At 37.9% G+C, this 14,898-nt stretch overlaps 3 protein-coding genes across 3 annotated transcripts; 1 reads left to right on the top strand and 2 right to left on the bottom strand.

The window, feature by feature from the left end:
* The first annotated feature begins 5,196 nt into the window (after nt 1-5,196).
* LOC117621849 lies at nt 5,197-7,662 on the top strand. Its single transcript, XM_034352394.1, has 2 exons — nt 5,197-5,650; nt 5,786-7,662. The coding sequence occupies exons 1-2, from the start codon at nt 5,197-5,199 to the stop codon at nt 7,660-7,662; spliced, it is 2,331 nt and encodes a 776-aa protein (XP_034208285.1).
* A 229-nt stretch (nt 7,663-7,891) lies between these two features.
* On the bottom strand, nt 7,892-8,853 carry LOC117622734 (DNA repair protein XRCC3 homolog). Its single transcript, XM_034353499.1, has one exon. It carries the CDS (start codon nt 8,851-8,853, stop codon nt 7,972-7,974), a length of 882 nt encoding a protein of 293 aa, XP_034209390.1. The 3' UTR covers nt 7,892-7,971.
* Nucleotides 8,854-13,538: 4,685 nt separating this feature from the next.
* Nucleotides 13,539-14,482, bottom strand: LOC117621848 (T-complex protein 1 subunit gamma-like). The gene is made up of 3 exons (XM_034352393.1): nt 14,333-14,482; nt 14,121-14,195; nt 13,539-13,727 (listed from the first exon to the last, which is right to left on the bottom strand). Exons 1-3 carry the CDS (start codon nt 14,465-14,467, stop codon nt 13,539-13,541), a joined length of 399 nt encoding a protein of 132 aa, XP_034208284.1. The 5' UTR covers nt 14,468-14,482.
* Nucleotides 14,483-14,898: the final 416 nt, after the last annotated feature.

The following is a 14,898-nucleotide window of genomic DNA, read 5'->3' as shown; positions in this document are numbered from 1 at the left end:
TGATATGGTTGGGAGTTTACAAGTTCAAAATGATATACACAGGTTAATTGTCTTACACTTTAGATATCATCTTCAACAAACAAAATAGATACCAATTAGACTTGTAAGAAGGTTAAATGCAATGGTCATAAAGACTCATACTAAGCCACCAAATACCAATCAATAACTGCTACAAAACCCATACTAAAACCATACTAAAACTAAAAATACAACTGCACAAAAATGCCAACACAACATCACTACATTAGCAATACACTAGCAAAAAAACACAATACGACAGCAATAGCAACAGCAACACAACAGCAAGCATCAGTCCACAAAGAACAAACCCATTCACTATTTGAAACAAGGAATCATCATACTCAGATCATTTCAGACAAACCCCTAAAACAATTTCGATGAAACCCCTAAACCAATTTCAGAAAAACCCCTAAACCAATTTCAGAGAAACCCTTAAACCTTCAAGCAATTTCGAACAAAACCCTAAACTAATTTCAGCGAAACCCCTAAACCTTCAACCAATTTCGAACAAACCCCTCAGCCAATTTCAGAGAAATGCATAAACCCTAAACCAACTTCAGAGAAACCCTTAAACTGTAAGAAAATGCCGATGAACAGTACTGTCGCTGGGAGAGGAAGAGAGAAGAGACAGTCGGAGCTGAGTGAGGAGAGATTGAGAGCTGAAGGACCACAGATTCGGAGCAAAGCCACCGGAGAGTGAAGAGAAACAGAGGGCAGCGAAGAGACAGAGGCGAGAGAGAACTTCAGCAAAACAGAGACAATAAAATTTCAGCAAAAGTGATATCTGTGCAATAAGGGGACAATTAAAAAATTCTATTTATAGGTTTTAGTTCCAATTTTTTTTAAAAAGGGTGGTATTTTCAGTTACAATTAAAAAATTGGTGGCATTTTGGGCTATTTCCCAAATTTTTTTATGTTGCAATTTAGTTTACGTGTTAATGTTCTTTAAACTTTTTAATTTAGTTATTTATATTAACACCTCTGAGATTTTTGGCATTTTCACAAAACTCTATGGGGTTTCAAACATTACACAAACACACCTTAAGATTTTAAATTGTTTTCACAAAATTCATTTTTATTAATTTTTGGGTTAATTTTAATTTAATACTCTAAACTCTCACCCTTAAAGCATGTTTGTCCATTCACTCTCAATTTTAACAATCATGTACCCCAATTGTTTTAATTTTTTGCAATCTGGTTTTGGCTATCAAAATTTCCCTTAATTGTCTATGTGGCAGGCATGGGTCCCACCTTTTCGCTGCTTTCAATGTCAATTGAAGGTATTTTCGATCAATTGGTGTCTTCTGCAAGTACTTTTGTTTAAAAAACTATGACACTTTTTTTTTTCGAGTTTGAGCGGGAGGGCACCAATTGTCCAAAAATACCCTTCAATTGTCCATTTTTTGCAAGTTTAAGTGGGAAGGCACCAATTCCACGAGAAATTATAAAGTGGTACGGTATTACCACGTCAGCTGGTGATACTCCCACTCAGAATTTGCCACGTGTCTTTATTAAAAGAAACTTGTAACTGTTTTTCCAGCAGTATATTAGTTTCAATTTTACCCTTCAGGAAAAAATTAAAATACAAAATACAAAGAGAAGAATGTAGCGGCCAATGTTGGCACTCGGCAGTGCCCTACCCCTTGTTGCCGCCCCTCCGCCTTTTCCTTCATCTTTGTTTCGCCTCTCTCTCTCTCTCTCTCTCTCTCTCTCTCTCTCTCTCTCTCTCTCTTTTGTTCCAAGAATCACTTTATTTCCTAGTTGTCTTTTATCTTCACATTCCAAAGGGTGCAAAAATTTACTCTGCATACAAAGAGTTTCTTGGGGATTTTTAGTTAAGTTTGTTTTTCTGCATGGTTAAATTAGTGACTATTTCCGTACATATTTTGGAACGAGTTTCAGCACTTGCTCGACTCAGAAATTGCGTACAGAATTTCTGAGATCTTCTTTTGTTAAACCCATGTGGGATTGAGAGCAAAATTGGACAAAGTGAACTTGGAACTGGAGGTTTTGAGGGAGATGAAGACAACCTAGATGAGGAATTTGAAGTTGGAGGGAGGAATAGAAACATAGGAGCAGTGGAGGGGTACTACGATTCAGGTGGTGGAAGGTTATCGCAGAGTCTTACCTTTTTCTTTTTTTCCTTTGTTTTTTTAATTAATTTTATTCTAAAGGATAATATTGAAAGCTAAAGTCCAGTTGCACGAATAATTAAATTAAATTTTTTAAAATAGATGTGTGGCAAATTCTGAGTGGAAGTTTTATCAACTGATGTGGTGATACCGTAACATTCTATAATTTCTCCAATTCCACAAGTACTTTTGTCAAAATTAACCCTTAATTTGCATTACTAAAATTGAGCCATTGTGGTTTTGTAAGTGGCACAAAAATTCAAAGAAGATCCCGAGGCAGACAAGCCTCTTCCAAGTGCATGTCCTAGGGTGGGCTGTGTGGGTTTGGTATGTTTCAAAATTTTTTTTTTCCCCAGATTTTTAGTCCCACCTTTTACTATTATTTGCAATTGACATAAACTGCTATATAAAAAATAGTAAATACAGAGTTGCTTTCATGTCTTGTGGGTTCTGACCCATGAGAGGGTGCATATGCTTCATTTGGACTTTCATATGTATTTTCTGAGTTGTTTATCTCAGCAACAGAAGAAACCATATTATCTCAGCAACATCAACACGCTCTTTTTCATCTTCATTTTCAAACCCCATGTGGGAACTCACTTTTCCTAGCATGCTTCCACCTTAAAGGGTTCAAACCTTCAAGGTAACTTCTTATCTTTAATGGTGACTAGTTTTCTTTCATTACATGATAAATACGTATCTTGTTCAAGATTTTGAGCCTCTGCATAATAATTATGCATTTACCCGCATTTATTACATTTAAATCGTTCTAATAATATGAGGACCTAAAATATGACACGTGAAACTCTAAATAAATGTTATTTACACGTCAAACTCCAAATAAATGTTATTCTCCCTTAACACTGTTAAGTCCAAATAATATTTTAAAAATAACAAAGCTTGCCATGGATTTTAACCCTTGCCTCGATCTCTACTTTCCTGATGAAGATAAGAACCCAACCTGATGAAGATAAGAACCCAAAAGTGTCAGAGTTTGTGGAAACTTGAGAAAATGTATATTTATATTGTCATAGACTAGTTGGAGCTCTTTCTTTTGTTTACCAGCCCTCACCATATATATTAATATTATCAAGATTTCTGGGGTTAAAATTTTCTATATAGATATTGTAATCTCAATGGGGTCTTCTATGTCTTCCTATCCCTTTTTTCCATTGACTTGAATGGTACGTACCTACACTACTGTGTGAATAAGGAACCTTCAAGGAAACTTCTCCTCTGGAACGGTGATGCCTGCTCGGACAGTTGGTGTCAATTGCCCGCCATTGACCCTTTTTTTCACCTACAAAACAAGCCAAATACAAACTAGACTGTACCTTTGCTTCACATGGTAGAAGTATGTGATATAAACTAATTAGAAAATGTTAAAATAAATTTGATCACAGCTAGGAGTACTTTCATACAATCAAAACCAAAAGGGCCATAAGTACCAATACCATACCAAATCAAGTAGAAATTTTAGTGCCTTCGGTACAAAATATATGCTAGAACAAGAAACACATTCAAAGCAAAGGCATATCAATGTCTTTAAGCAGTGGCTAATTACTGTGTAACATGATTTAACATGTTAGAAATTGAACAGCCACAAAATTAAAAGAAGAGGCCCAATCCTAGTCTTGTGATTAAAGTCTTCGAAGTGCATGTGAGAGCCATAAGGAAAAGAACATTTCTGACGCGCAACAGCTTTTTTTCATCAGTTCATGATGATGCTTTTTTCTTTTTGACTAACATCCCTTCACAATTGTTTGGTCTTCATTGACTGTGTTCACCTCATGAAGCGAAATTTCGTTTGCACCTTCAAGCATAAGGAGTCGGTAACTTTTTGTCTTTGACGGTAACATTATGAAAAAGTAGGTACTCAGAAAGATTAAAAAAAAAAAAAAAAACATACATATATATATATATATCGAGGGAGGTGTCTTTGTAAGAGAGAAATAGGTACATTATTCCTATAATATAACTTCGTTTTCAAGAAGTGAAGGAATCCTTTACATGAAAAGAAAAAGAACAACTTAGTAGCCTTACCCAAGTTAATTGTTTAGCCTTTCTGACGCGCAACAGTTTTTTTTCATCAGTTCATGATGATGTTTTTTTTCTTGGGAAATAGCCCTAAATGCCACCATTTTTATAATTGTAATTGAAAATACCACTCTTTCCCAATTTTTGTACAACTATAACCTATAAATATAAAATGATTGTACACTTATTGTTGATTTTTCACAAGTTTAGAAATTTGTTCTCTTAGCTCACACAGCTCTCTCTCTCTCTCTGGCACAACTCTCTTTCTCTTTGGTATCTGTCTATCACATCTCTCTGGGTCTCTCTTGGCTCTCTCTATCTTGGCTCTCTCTCTCTCTCTCTCTAGCACAACTCTCTGTCTCTCTCTTTGCTCTCTTTCTCATAGCGCAGCCGTTGATCTCTGTAGCTTCGTTATCTCTTTCTCCCCTATTGGATCTGTTGCTCTCTGTAGCTTCGTTATCTCTTTCTCCCCTATTCGATCTGTTGCTCTCTATTTGGAATCGCGAACCCTTCCCTTTAGCTATGTCTTCTGAATAGCTGCTTGCAACCTTGAAGCTCTAGTGGATTGCCGACCCCGAAAAGGTAGTGTTGATGGTTATTTTGTTAATATCAATGGGATTATGTGAAATGAGTTATAGTTTGATTGTTTGGGTTTGTGTTAAATTCGTTTTGGCTTTAATGTCTTTGGGTTAGGTTTTGTTGAATATTCATGCTCATTCATCTGGGTTTGTACCAATTCCATTTAGATTGGTCTGGATATGTGAATCTTGAAACTTGGGATTTTCCATTTGATGTAGTAGATCTGTATAGTGTGATTCTGATGTGTTACTAGTGTACTGTGGTTGTGTTCCTCTTATTTTACAGTCGTATTGCTGTTATATTGCTATTATAGTGCCTCTATATTGCTCCATATTGCTGTTATATTGTGGTTATATTGCTATTGTATTGTATGTTTATTGTGGTTATATTATTGTGTTAATGAAATGTTGTTTTGTCATGGTCAGAAATGGAGACAATTGTTATTCTCGTGTGCTGCAATGGAAAATGGGTCACCTCGAAGAAGATGTGCAAATACGAAGGGGGTGACTCAAAAGGCTTAATAGTTCCACGGACCATCAAATTTGCTGAACTGTTGGACCGTGTGCATCCGATTGGTAATACAAACATCAGGGAAGACAAGATTTGCTTAAAATTCTCAGTTTTGGTGGCCTCGAATGAGTGGAAGCACATAAAGATTGAGGACGATGATGATGTCAATTTTTTTATGAAGTACAATTCCGAGGTAACACCTTCAAAACTAGCTCCCTTACTCGTGAGTATAGAAGATAAAGGACTGACAAATGATGTAGTTCATAGTATGCATATCACGACAGATAGTAGTCGGATGGGTCATTCTTCAGTTGCCATTGTTGAAAGCAATGAAGTAACTTGGAATAATACAAATGTCACTGATTTGGGAGGTGAAGTAGGGACAGATTTTATGGATATGATTGATTTTAGCGAGGTGGAGGAGATGCATGGTGGTGATAATGGTACTGAAAGAAATGAAGTGTCAGTGTACTCTGCCCCTCCTAATTTGGGGTGCTTGAACACAGCTGCCCAGTTGCCAAAAATGCGTTTAAGAGGAGAATCTGAACCCACTCGTCAACATTATTGGAGTCAAATGGGTGAAAAAAATCGGTATAATGCAGTCGGTGTAAAAGATGAAGAAGCATATTTTGACAGCGGGTTTTCACGAAGCGATTGGAATCCGAAAATTACAGTTGGGCAAATTTTCTCTAGTAAGAAAGCATTGTTGACGGAGTTACGGTTGACGGCATTAAGAGGCCACTTTGAATTTAAGGTGCAATTCTCTTGCACTAAGAGGTTGCTTGTGGTTTGTTGTCAACGTCCATGCCCATGGCGGGTCCGAGCATCGAGAATTGGAGAATACAGCTTCATGATTGTGAGGTGTACAACTGTCCATGAATGTGATTTGAGGTTTGTAAGTGACAAGCATCGTCAAGCAACCGCAGCACTTGTAGCCAGTTCACTTAAAAGGAAGTTGAAGGATTGTCGGACAATATACACACCAAGTGACATTATGAGAGATGTGAAACACAACTTTGGTTGCACCATCCATTATTCTAAAGCTTGGAAAGCAAGGGAGTTAGCTCTATTGTCCATTAGAGGATCAGCGGAGGAGGCATATTATATCCTTCCAGCTTATTGCTATGAATTGGAGCGTATGAATCCCGGCACAAAAACACACATCCGAACTGATGAGAACAATCACTTTGTGTATTTATTTATGGCGGTTGGCGCATGTATTAGAGGGTTCCGTTCTTCCATGCGCCCAGTGATAGCCGTGGATGCCACTCATTTAAAATCCAAGTACAAGGGTGTTATGTTTGTAGCAAATGCATTCGATGGTAATCGAAATATATATCCTCTTGCTTTTGGGATCGGGGATTTGGAGACGGATGCATCATGGCATTGGTTTTTCACTAAACTTCATGAAGCCATTGGTGAGTGTCCCAATCTTGTTATTATTTCTGATCGCAATGTTAGCATAGAGAATGTGTGGAACAAAATTTTTCCAACTGCACAACATGGCATATGCTTTTATCATATGAAGGGGAACATGAAACGCACTTTCAAGTTGAAAAAGCGTGATCACATACTTATGCACTTTGAGAAGGCTGCGAAATCTTATTCCATTGCTGAATTTGATTGTCATTTTCGCAAGATCAAGCGAAAGGAACATGTTGCTCAATATCTTGAAGAGGCAGGGTTACATAAGTGGTCTAGAGCTCACATGGATGGACGCCGCTACAATGTAATGACAACAAATATTGCGGAGTCAATCAACTCAGTCCTTAGGTTTGCAAGAATGCTGCCAGTGGTTCATTTGATAGGGGAAATTGTTAATCTCCTTGTGAAATGGTTCACCAAACGTCGTGAGTTGGCTTTGAATTGCACAACAACATTGTGCCCCAATTTTGGAGAGAAGAAGTTGAGGAACAGGTTGGAGGATGCTGCAAGGATGAATGTGGTTAAAGTTAATAATGCACAATATAATGTTTTGGACGGTGATATGGACGGCCTCGTAGATTTGACGAACAACAGTTGTAGTTGTAGAAAGTTTCAGCTTGAGCAGCTACCTTGCAAGCATGTAGTTGCAGTTTGCCGCTTCTTGAAAGTAAGTGTATATGCAAAGGCTTCTCGGTATTACACTCGGAAAACCTGGATGGATGCTTATTCGGATAGCATCTACCCGGTACAACCTCACGGAATGTGGGATACTCCTGAAGATGTTCGAAGTCGAGTTGTGCTGCCTCCCATGGCAAGGGTCATGCCAGGCAGACGAAAGAAGTTAAGAATTCCCTCGCAAGGAGAGGGCAGCATTAGAAGAAAGTGCTCAAGGTGCGGTTCCACAGGCCACAATAAAAGCACCTGTAAAAACAATATTCCATTGCGCAATGTATCTTAGACAATAAGATTTGTGTTGCTTTGGTAGGTCATGTGAACTCAACTTTTATTTGTGGTGGGTTTCGTGTTATGTTGAATGGGAATTCTTTTAAATTTGCATTATTTGGGTTGCATTGCTACAGCATGCTGATTTGGGTTGCATTGCTACAGCATGCTGTATTGCTGACAGATTGCCATTATATTGACCTTTTATTGTACTGGTATTGCTTCCTGATTGCAATTATAATTTGAGTGCGAAATTAAAGGGACTGGAATGTAATTCCAAATGGATCCAAAACATTAAAGTTCTTAGAATTCCTATATTACACAGTTACTGTGATACTCCGACTATACCTTCTTTTTTTATTACAAATTCGGCCGATGCATAGGCCAGATGTGGGGCAAATACAAGGTGAAATGTCCTATGTGTTTGACTACATATACTTGTTGAAGGAGCATTACGAATGTCAACCTCAATAGATTGCTCATGTCTTGCCAAGAACACTCTTGAATTTATGCAATGTGCCCAAGCCAGTCCCAAAGCTGGACTCACCCGTCTGCCTGATGTGTCCAGGGACTCCAAGTTTCCCAACCTCACCCCATTCACTCCATGATGTGGCCCAATAAAATCCACCACTTGGTTGGTGACAACCACCGCCAACCCATACTTATTTGCTAAACCCTTCAATGTCCCAGATATGTTGAAGAACATTTCAGACCGCCGTTTCAAATCTGCCGGTGTTGTCTGATACTGTGATCGGAACAATGCAGCAATGGAATCAATGACAATGAGTTTCACAGGTAGGCGGGTGTGATCAATGGCAATAAATGCTTCTATGTCTCCAAGGACATGGATGAGTTCTTGAGCATCATGAACACCATGAACATATATGTCTTCCAATGGCTCCAACCTTATTAAGTTGGGGTATGATGCATGATAAAGGTTGCCTAGTTGTTGCAATCGACGAAATGGGAAGCTGAATTCTGTGAATATGTAGATGGAGGAGCCCCCTAGTCCGCCATGTGAGGGTGGGAGCTGAGCTCGCACCGTAAGTTGGAGACAAAGCTGCGTCTTCCCAGAACCACTCTCCCCTACTAATTCTGTTATGGAGTTGCAGGGTATCCCACCCCCCAAGCAGTGATCTAGTATTGGGCATCCAATGGATAATTTAGGGGTTGAAAGAGGAAGGAGCATGAGGTTTTGGGGTGTCATGTTTGTGTCATTTAGGGGGGGATGTGATGGTGCTACAAGGCATGCATTATATATATATATAGTTCATTTTGAAGGTCTGTACTGTAGGCCATCTGTCTTTTAAGGGATGTTTAATTCATCCTTTTTCCAGGTTGTAATTACTTTTTTGTTTATTTATTAGTATATTTTTGGACCATATAATTTAAACCATATTCTGATGCAGTACGTCCTCTAATAGGATCATATTGTAACTCTATCACTACTCTATTGTACTGATATTGACATAATATTGCCACTATCCGCATGTTTATTGTATATTTATTGCCGCTATATCGCCACAGAACTGGAGACCGATAAACTGTATACGCAGAAATAGAAAATGAGGCTTCATCATTCCATAAAATCCTATTTCCAAACTTACATAATACAACAACAGGCCACCCCATCGTTACATAATACAAAAGTACGCCACCTCATAGTTCCATTTCCCTACAAAATGAGGCTTCATCATTCCATAAAATCCTATTTCCAAACTTACATAATACAACAACAGGCCACCCTATCGTTACATAATACAAAAATACGCCACCTCATAGTTCCATTTCCCTGCTGTTGACAAATTCGAAGTTGCATACTCTTCAAGTGCGGTGACCGCGACCCATGAAATTCATGACCCCGGCCACAGTGATCTTGGCCCAGTTTCCTGCCGGATCCACAATTATTGCAAATTTACTAAATAGTTCGAATCCCCTTTCCACTTGTTCTTGCTTCAACTTGGCCATTGCTTCTGATTCCTTGAATACCATAATTGCAGTGGCAGGGGCAAGTTCAATTTTTTCTTTCATTCTCTTTATATGTAGGAGATGCATGCGCGCATGATAACGACAGCGAATTGTGCGGTTTTTTATGACACCCCATCTAGCTTGGCCCTCCACAATTTTTTGAAACTATGTCTGCATGAAGATTTTTCCAAAACATGGTATTGCGTTGACATTGCTGTATGCCATGGACCAAGTCTGCAGGGAGTGAATTCGGTGACTTGGCTTCTGTTTCAGTCTCCCCTCCTTCAGTAATTGAAATCGTTGGGTTTGGTGTGAGGTTATGGTCCATGGTCTTTGATATTTATTGTTGCCTGGTGTACAACTTAATTGGAACAACAGGGGACTAAATGCGATGTGAGTTAAATCTGTGGGGAAGGTAATGGCTGTAAGCAGCAGTTAATGTGATGGAAGTTTTCATTTCAAACAGCTGGGTTGATTAATATACCTGCAAATTTTAATGACCAAACCAGTAAGTGAGAGAGTTATTGGCGGGAGGGATTAGGGGGAGTAATTGGCGGGAGGGATTGGCGGGAGTGTTAGGCGGGAGTGTATTGGGCGGGATAGTATGGGCGGGAGTTATTACCCAGGTTGACTTTATGCCTTTTTGTAATATATTTGTATGTTGGACGTTCCCAACTTGGTCATTTTCCCATTATGTCATTGAAATAAGGGAGTTGCCTATTTGCCTAATTCACCAACTCATTCGAATTGACCAATAATGGTTATTGTCTTATTTCTCATTTCACCAATCTCAATTCGTTTCCATTTTGCCATTTTTCATATTTTCCTATTTTCCATGTGTCATCCAATTTTCCAATTTTTCAATTTTTCATTATTTTTTCCTATTCCCTATTTTCCTATTGTGCAATTTCCCAAGTTTCCTTTTGTTCTATTTCCAGTTTTCCAATTTTTCAATGTTCCCATTTTCCCCCCATTATGTACTTAAAAAAAGTTGCCTACTTTGCCTAATTCAGACAGTAATTAAAATTGTCCAATATGGTAATTGTCTTATTTCCCATTTCCACAATTTCAATTCCTTTCCAGTTTTCTGATTTTCCATGTGTCCCTGTTTCCTATTTCCATTTTTCAAAATTTAAGTTTTTGTCCAATTATCCAATGTTTTTATTTCCAATTCGACTATTTTCTAAGTTTCCTTTTTTTCCTATTTCAAATTTTCATTTTGGTAACTGTCCTTTTGTTCAATTTCCAATTTTGCTATTTTCCAAGTTGCCTTATTTCCTATTTTTCATTTATCCAGTTCTCCAATATTCCAATATTCCAATCCAATTTTCCAATTTTCCAATTTTCAATTTTCAATTTCCCAATTTGCTTATTTGCCTACTTTCCAAGTGTCCTTTTTTCTGATTTTTCGAATTTTCGTTCAAATTTTCATGTTTTCAGAGTTTCCTTTATTTCCTATTTCGTATTTTCCTATTTTCCTATTTTCCAAGTTTCCTTTTGGCCAATTTCAAATTTTCCAATTTTCCAAGTTGCTTTCTTTTCCAATTTACAATTTCCAAATTTCCTATTTTCCAAGTGTCCTTTTTTCCTTTTTCCAATTTTCCAATTTTCCAACTATCATTTGATCCTATTGCCTACTTTCCTGTTTCCAATTTTTCCTTATTTCCTTTTTCCAATTTTCCAATTTTCCAACTTTCCAACTTTCCATTTTTTCGTATTTCCGTTTTTCCAATTTTTCTTTTCTTCAATTTCCAATTTTCCAAGTTTCCTTATTTCCCATATCCAAGTTTTAAGTTGTCACTTTTCCAAATTTCCAATTTTCGTGTTTTGCTATTTTCCTATTTTCCAATTTTGTGTTCTGAAATTCGCAATAAATGCTTACTTACATAGTCCTATTTTTGGTTCCAATCCACAATTTCCTATTTCCCATTAAGGTTTGGTTTTTTGTCCTTTGGAAGCCAATTTTATTGTTGTTAATGTCATGTTGTACTGCTGTAACTTACAGCCAAGGAGTTAATGGTGTAGTTTTGAATCCCATCAATTTAATGCACCAACACAAAACCCAATTTACCTGATATAAGTTCGTACATATAACTGAACCTTCCTATATAGAACTGCAACAGAGGCACCTTCTTAACGGGAAAGGTAATTAGTCTTACTGAAAGGCAAATATTCTCCACTCAACCTAACCATATAGTCGTTTACAACTGGAGACTGAATGTACCTCTATTTGTTTTGTTGCAGGCAACAGCTGTGAATTGTCCCCAGTAATACTTCAACATGTCGGATGTACGCCCTCCTAACGAGCATGTGAGTTACCCGGGGGACCAGTCGTGGCATGTGCCATTCCCATCTCCACCTCGGACTCCCAATCATGATCCCACTTCATCTGGAAGTGAGGTTGAGAGTCATGATCCGCTTGACAAAATCTCTGCCGTCAAGCACCACCTCCAATATATGTCAAAGGCAACGGATTGGTGGGAGAGTAAGTGAGATATTCATGGCCAAGTTATGGGAAACTTGGCCAACAAGTTGAACAAAGCATACGCTGGAGAGGTGAAGCAAGCTCTTAAAGCAAAAATTCGGAGCAAAGAGTTAGAGTCCTTGAAGTTGAAATTGGAAGACACAAAGAAAAATGCCCTCAAAACATTCACACAATCTGAAGAATATAACCATGAAATGGTTGAATGTTTCAACAACGGCTTCGAAATGTTCCGAGATTATGCTTCGGTCATCTCACCATACCACAATTGGAGTGAAATTGATGTAGCTGGTGTCTGGCAGGTACTGAATATGGGTTCTGATGGAATGGCTCATCATAGCCTCGTGCATGCAGCGAGAAGAAATGACAAAGACATGGATCTTTTGATGGACCTGTAGTAACGGTGAATGCTGCTTCAGTTCATCTCACCCGAGTACATGGATCTTTTGTTGCCTTCATTTTCCCTTCGCGGGATAGATAGTATTGTTAAGGTTCGGTGGCGATTTCTTTGGCATGTGTGAAATGTTGTCTGTAATGTGTATGTATTGTATGTACATTGACTTAATATTGTATTTCTATTGTGTTTATATTGCCTTACTAGTGTAATGTGTATGTATTGTATGTATATTGCCTTAATATTGCCTTTATATTGCCTTTGTATTGTTTATATTGCCCTAATATTGCCTTCGTATTGTATATTTATTGTGGCCATTTTGCCACATTCGATGTACTGATAAAATTCCTATCGTATTGCCCTTATATTACTATTCCCTTCTAGTAAGTTCATCTTGTTTCATCTGGGACTGGTTGTGATTAGAATCTTCATCATGAAGATGATGATGAGCCTGAGCTTGAGCCTTTGGAATATTATGAGCACTGGAAAATAAATCCACAGGCTGAGAAGCAGCAATTTTGCCTGAATCTGGGAGTGACAAGATCAATTCTTACTCTCCCTAAGTGGATAAAATAGATGCTCAATATCAATCCTATCCTCCACAAGTTTGTGTACCGTGCCGTACGTTGTGTGTTTTAGGTGCCACACTGGCTTATTAAAATTGAAGCCTGGCCATGACAAATTTATGTTTTCTTACTTTTAGAAAATTACATATTTGTGTCAATAACTAAGTGTCGACTGTTAACAATCATTCAGAAGAATGATAGAAATAAGCTCCATTGTGCCAATCCACGAAGTTGAACAAATAAATTGTGTTCTATACACAGATGACATGTCAAACTAACATTAGCATTCTCCAATAAGAAGACTTCTCTTCTTTCCCCCCCCTCGTGGATTGAGAAAGAAAGAAGAGGGACAAAACACACACTACCAAGTTAAGGTGACATTACAAACCTTCAAAATATCCTCATCAAACTTATAATGCTCCTTTTTTTCTTCTTTAAAGCAAAACTTCATTCAAACTGAGAAAACCACGTGCTCTCGATAATCACTCCGGAATTATTTGCTCATTATCTGCATCGCCTTCTCTCTCAACTTGAGGCTTCGAACGAGCTTTGCCACCAGGAGGCTGCTTCTTCTTCATCCCACTCACAATGTCATCGATTCTGAGAAGTAGGCAAGCAGCTTCTATGGCCGCTTTAAAACTCTGGGCCTTCACGTTGTAGGCATCCCATATCTGACATCATAATTGCTATAAATTAACAGCCTTACCAACAAAAGAAATTTCAGATTCAAGACTCCATGGATGCTCAAATATGAGCAATGGCGTTCACTTTAGTAATAACCACGACAACAGCACTTCCCCTCACATGAGTGCTGTCGAAATATATTGGGAGAAGCTCTAAACTAGAACTACTACTGAAGCAAATCGACAATATCAACCAGAATATTGACGCTTATGCCATATCAATAAAGGGACATATAATGGATACATTTGAGAACAATACTACATTAAAAGTCCTATTTCAGAGCTTTCAGCAAATATAAATCACCCAACAAATTTGAATATTGAGATAGTGAAGGAAATAAAAGAGAGCAACAATAGTAAGCCAAAAAGATATCCACCTACCTTTTTCTCTTTCACATCAGTTATCACACCAGTGTTACCATCAATGCCAATCCATGCATTTTCACCATTTGCATGCTATGGAAAAAAAAATTGTGGTTAGGATATAAATGATGCATCATATTCTGACCAAAAAAATAATGATGCATCAGAACGTATATAGAAATGACAAATCATAAAAAAACAGAACAAAGCCATACAAAACAGATTCAAACCTTTCCCTGCAGCGCCGTCATTGTTCTAATCACATTCACCCCGCAATTCTGAGCCAAAGTACGTGGTATAGCCTCAAAAGCTATAGCAGCAGCTTCATACGGCCACTGTTTTACCATCAAAACACGTGTAGCCATAAAACTCCATTAAAATGCATGTAAAGTGAAACCACAAGTAATTCTTAATCTGAAGTATGTCAAGGAGCATGTGAAGTGAAGTGACAGCCAGTTTATTCATAGAATTTAGATTTCTACTTCCACAAGGAGTTATTCTTGGACGAGTTTTACACAAGAAATACCAAACTTTTGGATGAGGAAAGGAGCTTTTACCTTTTCTAAACCTTGTACAGATGAACTATTTTGCTTCAATGTAGCAGATACAGTTAACTCTGTAGCACCACCACCAGGAACAAGTTTCGGATTGTTGAGGATGTTTCTTGCTACAGACATGGCATCCTATGACCAGATATAAGGGAGTAAATAACAAATTTCAGCATAATATATTTATTCTACGTAATGGGGACAAAGAAGTAAAACCATTATACCTGCAAATTCCTTTCCACTTCATT

Source organism: Prunus dulcis, chromosome 3, assembly GCF_902201215.1.
Source record: "Prunus dulcis chromosome 3, ALMONDv2, whole genome shotgun sequence".
Classification (NCBI taxonomy): domain Eukaryota; kingdom Viridiplantae; phylum Streptophyta; class Magnoliopsida; order Rosales; family Rosaceae; genus Prunus; species Prunus dulcis.
The sequence above is the reverse complement of the archived record's forward strand: the minus strand, read 5'-3'. Positions and strand labels throughout refer to the sequence as shown.